General features: G+C 36.2%; 1 protein-coding gene across 1 annotated transcript; it reads left to right on the top strand.

Annotated features, from left to right (window-relative positions):
- The first annotated feature begins 3,025 nt into the window (after window positions 1–3,025).
- On the top strand, window positions 3,026–3,979 carry LOC146894445 (olfactory receptor 8G18-like). Its single transcript, XM_085688580.2, has one exon. It carries the CDS (start codon window positions 3,026–3,028, stop codon window positions 3,977–3,979), a length of 954 nt encoding a protein of 317 aa, XP_085544706.2.
- The last annotated feature ends 7,540 nt before the right edge of the window (window positions 3,980–11,519 follow it).

Raw genomic sequence — 11,519 nt, 5'->3', positions numbered from 1 at the left:
AGGATCTCTTCACATTTAGAGGAAAGTTGAAATGAAGTAAACCATTACCAAAATTTTGGGTGGACAAATTGAAATAGTCTGTTTGACTACCTGACTGAACAGATTTGACAACCAGGAATAAGTTTCCAGTGTCTCTATTTCAATTAATACTTATGTAGTTAAATAACTTAGATGTCAAGGTCATACACCAAATGAAGCTCTTTCCTTTATCTTCCCTCGGGAAACATTAAAGTCCCAAGAAATCACCACATTACTGAAGAAAAAGCATTTTCTGTACGATTTTTTATTTTGCCAATGTGTCTCTGTAAAATAGGACATCTATCATTGGCTTCACAACACAGAGGACATTTATCCTCATATAACAGTGATTCCAATTTCTTGGACACATAGATAAAGGAAGTATTATCAACTCACCATAATCGGATGAGTAGAAGAGGGCTGTCAATTCTGATGGTAAACAACAGGCTTAACGGACACCAGAAAACTACAAAACTCAGCAACTCAGCATATGCTAAATCTCCCCTGGTGTTCTGATCACATGTCTTTGAACTGAGATATATATTGATTATGTTATTTGGATTATTATTACAGTATATCCACATCCACAGCTTGTTTATAAACTATATCTCATATGTCCATTTCCTTATACATCATCCAGGGATATGTGGACTTCTCTGACCTAGTCTGAATTCGTGCCTTGATGTTTTCTTGTGGATTGCATCAAATCATCTATTTTGGACAATAATAAATGTTTTTAACACATAATTTATATATTTCTAGTTAAGTCTTAAAATTTTTAGAAATTTTCTTGGTCTATGGATACATTTATCCCCTCTTTTTTCTTGTTGTTTTGTGTGTCTTTGTAGTAACCTTGAGGATATGCTGGCTCAAGATGCACACCTTACCACGAAATGGGTAATAATTGGTTCAACTTTAGCTACAATGAAAAATGTGTTAAGCTTTATAAAACACTATTAACCTTGATTCCTACTTTTCTATTAATGCAACTTAGTAGAGAATGTGGACAGCTTTATAATATTCATAATCAATAATTCTAGAAATACAATAGGAACAAATTATTTAAAGTTGTGGAGATGAACTTGAGGAGGGCTAGAAATTAAATTGAAATTTAATTTCTCTTGGGATTGAGGCTAGGAGTATAAACAGAAAATGCAGTAAGTTTTACTTTGGTTCCTTAACATGTTTGCATTTTCCATTGATACATTTTCATTAATCCTGATATCATCTTTCATAAGTTTGATAGATAACAACATTGGAAAATAAATTATGACATGCTTTATCTTCATATATGTTCCACATCTAATTGAAAAGCTACTGCATACATTACTCTCTTAGATATTAAGTCACTTACTAGACAGATAAGATGACTCACAGGGTCAACGAACTTGCCACATCATCCTGATGGCTCAAACAATTTCCATGGTGGAAGGAGAAAACCGGTTTCCCAAAGTTCTTTTTTAGCCTTCACATGTCTGCGAAGGAATACTTCAGTGCACATATGTATCACACAGACAAACACAATAATAACATTAAGTATCACATCTAAAAAAGGTAAGCAAGTATTTGCTAATAGTGTATATGTTTGTTAAATAGAGAGAGATTCAAGAAGAAAGTTTTGTACTGATCATTAGTTACACGCAGAGTTGTTAGATTCTATTATTTGGGACCTTTTATGATGCATACTTTTAACATCAGGCTATACTGATTTTCCTGTGAATTCTGAAATGATCCAAAGTAGACAAGGTTGGCTTTAAGTACCCTTTGGGTATCTTAAATGCTTTTACTTCATATGTGAAATGCACTAATTTGGTTATGAACCTCTCCACACATCTTTGAGACTTGAATTCATTATCATATTAAACCTTAAAATTATTTCTATGGTGAGTTCTTTTTCAACATATATTTCTGCATTGCAGACTTTCATAGTTCACAAAGAAATAAACGGAAAAGTAAGAACTGAGGCAAGACTGTTTCTCTAATTTTAATGTGTAGAAATGTAGCTTCTACACTTGAAAAATTGTCAATATAATCTAACAGCACAAACTCATACTATGATTTTTTTAGTGATGACAGTAATATCTATTGTTTACAGGTAAAATAATAAGTATACATTGTGCTAGCCAAGAATGTCATTAAGTGACTGGGAGTGAGTATGGACACTTTGTCTCTGTGACCTCACTATTTAATCACTGTTGACTGACTCTACATTCTCAAGAACTGGGTCACAAACAGAAACCTTTCCTAATGGTGCGCCATGCACCTAGTACATAATCCTAGGAGCAACATTAATCCAGTACCTCATGTAACAGTTTCTGCAGATGTCAATTCCTTTTCACATTTGACAATTTAATTAACTATGTATCTTAAGAATTAGAAAATAATGGAGATTTTTGAAAAAGAAGCTTCATAAATCCTCTGTTAAAGTTAGATTTTGGATAATAATTCACCGTTTTTAGAGAAATTTGATTCCTCAAGAGTGTCTGTCAGTTTTCCTCACTGATACCCTCTCTAATCCTCAGTATATGAACATTGATTTGAAATAAGAAAAAATATCAAGGTGTAAATGTTGTGATAATACTTTATATGAAAGCTATTCTTAATTTTTAAACAATAAGATGAAAATTAATAATAAATGATAAATACCTAAATTATCCATAGAGGTAATTATATAGAGAGCAAATGTATTTTAAGGCAGAAATAATTGATATGTGGACATTATGTACATGGAAAAGCACATTGATGTCTCTCTGACAACTTTACTCTCTATATACACACATATTTGTATGTATGTATGCACATGCGAACACACAAATATATGTGTATGTATGTATTATTTGGAACATTATTACTTTGTGAAGCCTTGCCTCTCCAACAACTAGCTCTGTTGAACAGACTGGCCTTGAAATCACAGAGTTTGCCTACTTTTGCCTCCCTAGTGCTGGGATTAAAAACCTGAAATACTAACACCTGGCTCAAATAATTCTTTTACTCCTTCAGGATCTTAATGAAAAACATGGCAGCAGGAAATCATTGCACAGTGACTGAGTTCTTCTTGGTTGGACTCTCAGAGAAACCAGAACTCCAGATGCCCCTTTTCTTCCTCTTCACTGGAATCTATGTGGTCACTGTAGCAGGAAATCTGGGCATGATCACACTGATTGTGCTCAGTTCTCACCTGCACAACCCCATGTACTATTTCCTCAGCAGTCTGTCCTTCATTGACTTCTGTCAGTCTACTGTTGTGACTCCTAAAATGCTGGTGAGCTTTGTGAGAGAGAAGAATCCTATCTCCTACCCTGGATGCATGACTCAACTCTATTTCTTTATGATTTTTGGCTTTGCAGAGTGTTACACATTAGCTGCAATGGCATATGATCGCTATGTGGCCATCTGTAGCCCGTTGCTATACAGTGTAACCATGTCCTACCAGATTAGCAGTGCCCTGATTTCAGGAGTGTATATTTTTGGTGTGCTCACTGCATCAGTTCTCACAGGCTTCCTGATAAGGATTCGGTTCTGCAAAACAGATATGATCAATCACTATTTCTGTGATCTTCTTCCCCTATTGAAGCTTGCATGCTCTAATACCTTTATCATTGAACTGTTGATTCTAATTTTTGGTACATTTAACATTTGTGTCCCAATTATCACCATTATTTCTTCCTACATCTCCATCATTGCCAGCATCCTCAGGATTAAATCCACAGAAGGCAGGTCCAAAGCCTTCAGCACCTGCAGTTCCCACATCTCTGCTGTTGCTGTCTTCTTTGGTTCTGCTGCATTCATGTATTTACAGCCATCATCAGTGAATTCAATGGACCAAGGGAAAGTGTCATCTGTGTTTTATACTACTGTTGTTCCCATGCTGAACCCATTGATCTACAGCCTGAGAAATAAGGATGTTAGTATTGCCTTGAAGAAAATACTTCAAAGAAAAAAATTCATGTTTGAGAAGTAATGTGAGGATAATTTATTCAAGAAAAGTTATTCAAAAATACATATTTTGAATTGATGTAATTCATTTTATTCTAGTTTCAAGAATTATTATTCATTTGCTAGGACACTTTGATAATTTTTATAAATATAAATTTCAAATTCAATTTTCTATGTACACCTTATCTTTCTTATTTCATAGAACAAATAATGTAAATCAATAATAATGATTGTATCTATTCATATGCTCATAATGTTTAGCTCATCATGCTATATATTTATTTGTTTTTGATAAATACTAATTTAGAAATATTAAAGTTCATTCTCAATTCAAACATATCTTATTCTTTTTCATTGATTTTTAATTCATGTGTGAGAATTTCATATGCAAGTGTTGTGATTATATCATTCTCCACATCTCCCTTTATTTACTCCTGTGTTTCCCTGCTCTCTCTCAAATGTATAGCATTCTTACTTTAACACACATATTCATATTTATTAAGGGGTTATTCAAAAGAAGGAAGGCTGATACTGTTCTTAGTAATCATTAATTTACTATAACTCTTCATCTAGGAGAAGAGTCTCTTGAGAGTTTTCACTTTCTTCAATGGTGTGCCAAGTAATATCAGTTTTGACTCTTGTTTGGCAAACTATATTGTTGAGAACATGGTGCCATTTACCTGTCAGACATAGAAGACACAATTTCAGCACAACATTGCTTGTCCTCTTACTTTTAGAACTTAGAACATTCTTTCTTTTTCCTCCAAATGTCCCTGAGTCTTAGGTGGAGGGCTTTATTGTAGATGGTTTCACTATGGCTCTTCTCTCCAGCATCAGTTCCTCCCTCTATTAGACCAGCTATGGACTTCTGCAATGATCTCCATCTGCTGTAGGAAGAGTTACACTTACCTGTTGAAATAAGTACTAAGTATGCAGTTAGAGACTATACTGGTTTAAGAAGGAGTCACTATTACATTTTCCTCTGCATTCCAATGACCTCATCAGCAACTCACAGTTGACTGTCATTATAAAATCAGGCATGAAGCTCCCCCTGTTGAGTGGACCTTAAGTGCAACTTCATAGATACTGATTACTGTTAGTATGTCACTGCCACTATTGCACCTTTAGGAATAACTTGTCTTGCTAGCTATTATTGTGGTTCCTACATGTCACAGAGCTATTTACTTTTTTAATCCTTTGGTACTTGGGAGTTATATAGCCATTTCCCATAGTATGAAATCTTGTCTTCACAGAGTAGAATTCTAAAGAGAATTAAGCTCCATTTTTCCAAGTCAAAGTTCTGTGTTAGAATCCTGTGTGATTTCTCAAGAGAGACTTACCTTAAATTTCTCTGAGGCAATTAATGGAATCGCAATAATATAATGCTTTCAGGAGTGCCATTTATGCTTGTGTGAGCATGCCTGTGTATTTGTGTGTGTGTGTATGTGAGTGTGTGTTTGTGTAATTTAAGGTAAACATAAAATAATATTTTCCATGTCTTTATTAAGCATCATTATTGTTATTTATGTCTTTATCCTTTCCCTTTCTACACTGCTTTCTTCCTCTAGATCCCAAATACAACACCCCCAATTTTTTCTATTTACCCCTTCATAGCTTCTGTACACTGTTATTCTCCTATCTAGAATAGATGCCTACACTATCATCCTTTTCATTTTTCTGATTTTTGCAGTAAATTCAGATTATATATTCATATATAGTTATCTCCAGTAAAAGAGAGCAAGTGGAGTTTGTTTCTCTGGTTTAGAGTTACCTCATTCAATATTTTCTAGTTTCATCTATTTACATGCAAATTTTAAGATCATAAATTTTTACAGATAAATAAATTTCCTCCATATCTATGTTTTATATGTATATGTGTTATACCATGTTTTCATTACTAATTCATCAGTTCAAAGTCATTTTGATTCCCTAGCTATTGGAGTACTTTACAATGAACATGACTGAACAATAATCTGTAGTTTAGAATGACAAATACTTTGTTCAGTGAGTGGCATTGCATGGTGAAGTGTCAAATTATTAATTAAGTTATTTATTTTTCTATCTAGAATTCACCACACATATGTCCAATGCGATTTCACAAGTTTGCAGTTCTATCAACAGTGAATGAGGGTTATGTTTTTTTACCATGTCTTCTCTTTATTTGTTGTCTTTGGTATTCTGAAATTTATTTCAACTGTGTTAAGTTGAAATCTCAAAGGTGTGTTTTTGTTGTTGGTGTTCATTTGCTTGTTTGTTTGTTTCTAATTTGATGAGTTGGCGAAGATGAAATGTTCCTTTTCACATTAAGCATGTTAAGGGTGTTCTTACTCCTCAGTTAAACCTTTCATAAACACGAAAATAGACATTGACACAGGTGTACTTTTATTGTTATTCTGAATACCAGAACCGTAGGGGTATACCTTGTTCCTAAATCCCAGAGGTTCTGTAGACAAACAATAGTGTAGGTTCCCTACTGAACCATAGGATATGCTATTCACCAGAACCACAGGCCACTCAGAACAGAAGACCACAGTGGAATCAGAACCTAATGGGAAAAAATACCCATCCAACAAAGATAAGCTCAGAAACCAGCACCAGTATAATTACCACAAACCCATGTTTGTAGAGGTCAGCTTTAGAACACAATCAACAACAGACAGGACAATATGTCACCACCAGAGCCCAGCTATCCTACTCCAGAAACTTCTGAATATTCCAACACATCTGAAGTGTATGCATACATCTGAAGTGTACGCACACACACACACACACACACACACACACACACACACACACACACACTGATCCTAAAACCAACTTAATGAAGATGATATGTGTCTTCAATGAGGAAATGAATAAATCTCTTTAAAAAAAATCCAGGAAAACACAGAAAACAGTAAGAATAAATGAATACATACCTTAAAGAAAACCAAAAAAGTCAAGAAAAACCAAACAGGTGAAGGAAACAAATAAAATGATTTAAGACTTGAAAATGAAAATAGGGATAAAAAAGAAAACACAAACTGAGGGAATACTGGAGAAGGAAAATCTAGGTAGGCAAACAGAAGCTACAGACTCAAGCATTACCCACATAATACAAGAGATGGAATATAGATTCTCAGGCATATGAGATACAATAGAGGAAACTGATACATCAGCTAAATATCCTGTTGTATCTAAGAATTTCCTGAAACAAAAAAAAATCAAGGAAATTGGAGATGCTGTGAAAAGATCAAACCTAAGAATAATGGGGATAGAACAGAAAGAAGAATCCCAGCTTAAGCATTCAGAAAATATTTTTTTTAACAAAATCATAAAAAATTTTCTGACCTTAAGAAGAGCATGATGATACAGGGAAAGATACTTAAAGAACACTATGTAGATTAGGCAAAAAAATAAAGTTCTGCTGCCACAAAATGATCACTAGGTCATGGCCTATTGGCAAAATTTCAGTGACCTCCAGCTCAGGCATCCATCCCCTGCAGAGGCTCCATGACTTCCCACTGACTCTGCTTTCTCTCCCTTTCTCTTTCTGCTAGGAACTCCCACCTTGCAGAAAGAGGAGCTGGAGTGCACTGAAGTTTTGCCAATAGGCCATGACCTAGTGGCAATACACAAATTAAAAAAATGAGTAACCAAAGATAGAAGAGCTAGCTAGCTATAAACTTAAGTAATTGAGCAAGCGGTGGTTTTAATAATATAGTTCTGGTATGATTATTTCAGAAGTGGATGGCCACCAAATAAACAAGTGACCTCCCACCACACATATTAGTATTATATTATGCTCCTCAATAAAGACTCTAAAAGTCAGAAAGGCTTGAACGTAGAGATGTCTTTCAGACTCTATAAGTCCACAGTTTCCAGCTCAGACTACTATATGCAGTTAAACTTTTGATCACTATCAAAAGACAACACAGATATACCATGACAAAGTCAAAGAACATCTGTCTAAAATTTAGCCCTACAGAAGCTACTAGAATGAAAACTTCATTCCACACACACAAGTACAGAAAATATATAATTTCATGTCAGCAAATCAAAAGAGGAGAAAATGCACTACCACCACCAGCAGCTATAACACAAGAGGAATTAACAATAATTTGTCATTAGTATTTCTCAATGTCAGTGAACTCATTTCTCCTATCAAAAGTCACCAAGATGATATCTTAATTCAGATCTTCTTTGTTCCATATGTAAAGACATGTTTGTAAAAAAACAAATGCTGTAACTTTAATCACACATCAAACCCTACACATTAGTAGTAGGAGACTTCAATATCCCCACTTTAGGCAGAGATCACCCAGAGAATTTCCTTTGGCTTGAATTGCATATATTTGGCTTTGAACTACCATTTATGATTGCCACCCTTTGTTTGAAGTGTTTAATTCTTATCTGAGTTGTTCCTGAATAAATCAAAGCATTTGCAAAACTTTGTTAAGAGAATACTTGGATGATCAAGATATCTCTTTGTTGAGAGTTTCTTGAACAGATGATGGTTCTTTAAAAACAATTTCATATATGAGGTTTTGGTACATGGGAATTGACTTGATTGCTAAGCCTCTGCAATCAGTTCATCAGAAGCTGATTCCCCTGCTTCTTTCCAAAGCCAAAATTCATCTTGTAATGATCCAGATTTTTCCACAGGTCCACACCAAACAGAATACTGATATGCCACTCTCAACAGTGGACAGGTCATCTAGAACAAACTAAATAGAGGTATAATGAAGTTTTTAATCAAATGGACCTAGCAAATATCTATAGACTATTTCACCCAAACACAAAGGAACATACCTTTTTAGCACTTTTGGGTCCTGGAATTGTACAAATAGTGGGACAAATAGAGCAGACCCCAAAGCAACTTTATTCAAAAACACTATGTGTGTGAGATGGGATACTCTTCTAACTACTTAAGGCTACAGAAAATTATTTGACTCTGTTGCCTCAAGAAGCGGCTACAAGCTCTCTTTTATAGAAAAAGGTTATACACAGGGCAGAGAGTACGTATTAGGATTTGTCTTCCTTGAACTGGAGCAAGGATTTAAGGTATCTAAGAAATGTTGACCCTACCTGAACCAGAGGATTTACAGCATTCAGGCTGGACCTTGTGCTAATGTGGGAGCCCAAGAAGTGAGATAGGTTCCACTTTGATTAAAGGTCAGAGAATTCCGACCTATTATTGCTTCTTCAAGGTTTTATGGCAGGAGGTTTGACCTAAGATGTAACTACTGACAGGATGTTAGGACCTAGGATGTGGTTAGTTGGTGTTTTGGGTATTAAGAAGGTAATTAATTTGTTTGTTCTTTGTATCTTGGTAAAGAAATCTTTGTCTCCCACTCCATTTTGGATTGGGGTTTATAAAAGCTATTGAAATAAATGTGGGGCAAATTTCATATTTACTGAATGCCCTCCCGACTCTCTTTGTTATCTCTTCTCTATTTCGTTCCTAGTCTTCACTCATCCCCCAGGAGTGGGCGAATATTTCAGGTCAGACCAGACAAATGGTGCCTCGGACATGGGCTTGGGTATGGGAGAATGATGTGATGAATAAGACACTACACGTGTAAAGTGAAAAATGGGAGCTCAGATAAACAGTAAATGTGTAAGTACACTGAGAATATCAGAAATAAAATTGTAAAAATATGTGTAGATTTGGAGTAGAAAAATAATAGTTATCTTGCTACAATTGCTTAGACATATTTTAAAGACCAGAGAAGCTTGGGTAGAGCAGCAACAGGTACAGAATTTTTTTTTCTTAAATTTTTTTCTCTTTGAAATTTTTATTAGTATATATTATTTATACAGACATCCAGTTTTGAACAACACCATTTGTTGAAGATGCTGTCTTTTTCTATTGTGTATTTATGGATTCTTTATAAAAAATAAGGTGCCCACATGTGTTTGGACTTATGCCTGGGCCTTCAATTCAATTCCATTGATCCACATCTATTGTTGTGCCAATACCATACATTTTTATTACTATAGCTCTGTAGTACAACTTAAAGTCAGGAATGGTAAGACCTCCAACCCTCTGCTGCAACAGGGCCATGGGCACAAACATGGCCCCTGGTGGTAATGGACCATAGACATTAACATGGCCTCAGGCTGAAGGCCAGGCCACATACATCAACATGGCCTCTGGCGGTAGCACAGCCCACAGATATCAACATGGTTTCAGGTGACAACACAGATCATGAACATCGACATAGCCTTCCGGGATAACATGTGCCATGGAAATCAACATAACCTCTAGCAGGAACACAGATCACAGACATCCTCATGACTTCCAATCATACCAAGAACCATTGCCTTTGACCGGATTCAGGTAGCAGCACAGACTACTGACATTCCCATGATCTTTGATGGTAATACAGTCCATTGACATCAACACGGATCTCAGCCACAGCATGGGTCATGGACAACATCATGGTCATTGGCAGCAGCATGCATCACAAGAACACAGCCCTTTTCTGGATCAGATCCATGCCAAAGCCATGAAGTTTTTATCATACAAGTCTTAAAGTTTGTAAATATTTTAAACTTTCTGCTCCCTCATATTGGTGGCACAGCTACCTCCATTTTTGAGTTGTTCTTGGTCTTGAAGAAGTAAAACAGCATGGCCACACCTGCCTTTCTGCTCAGGAGCTCAAAGAAAGGAAAGTGGGGGAATGAAAACAGCATGGCCCCACTCGCCTAAACTCTCAACCAGCCTAGTCTGTCCTACAGCTAAGTTTGCCAGCTGTCCCTGGTCTGCAGCACAACCACTGAGCATGGCATGCACCCTGCCCAGGCCCAGCAGGCAACTGCCAACTAGAGCCTCTCAGTCACTGGTTCTTATGGAATGACTGTACTGCAGAGCAATCACCTGCCACTCAACCCTAGCAAGATGGGAAGTTGTGGGCTGAGGCCTCTGGAAACTGCAGCTGCAAATGTCAGCTCCTGGCTTAGGGAGTTTCCACTCTGCTCTGCCCAGCTGGGCAATTGTAAAAATACTGATGCTGCCTGCAGCTAATGGGAGCTTTGTAGCCTGGATTAGATTAGTTTAGATTTAAAGGTTTGTTTTTATATACCTTTCCAGTATTTGGAACATATGCTGTGCCCTAAAGAAATTAAGCCTCAGAAGCTGGAAATTAGAAAAAAAATGCTTGCAAGCTTTGAGTGACACTCAGAAATTATGGGTAGATATTCAATGGTGGTGACCCTATTTTAAATCGCCTATGGGAGACCTTTAGCCCCTTAGGGAGACTTTTGAGGGGAATAGTGATACCAGTTCCCCTAGACATCTTACAGATGTTGATAGACAGGTACTGAATCAGGTGTAATATGCAGCACAGAATAAGCGGGTACATTGTATTAGTTATGATTAACCTTTGCAAGCATGTATTTTGCCTAGAAGACTCACTCCGGAAGTATTTTGGCAAAGCAGTCCTCTTTTATAGCTTTACTTTCCTGTTTCACCAATTAAGCTATTAAACCCTTATTTTGAAGCAGTAGCTTGTTTGGTACAGAAAAGTTGATAGAATCTAGGTGACATTTTGTGCTGTAGGAAGTCTTACAGATAGTGGTTA

Source organism: Myodes glareolus, chromosome 4 (assembly GCF_982192425.1).
Source record: "Myodes glareolus chromosome 4, mMyoGla1.1, whole genome shotgun sequence".
In the NCBI taxonomy this organism is placed as follows: Eukaryota; Metazoa; Chordata; class Mammalia; order Rodentia; family Cricetidae; genus Myodes; species Myodes glareolus.
This window is presented reverse-complemented; position numbering and strand designations above follow the sequence as displayed.

Bases quoted from the DNA above. Each gene is read 5' to 3' on its own strand.
- LOC146894445 (XM_085688580.2), top strand. From the start codon at position 3,026: ATGAAAAACATGGCAGCAGGAAATCATTGCACAGTGACTGAGTTCTTC.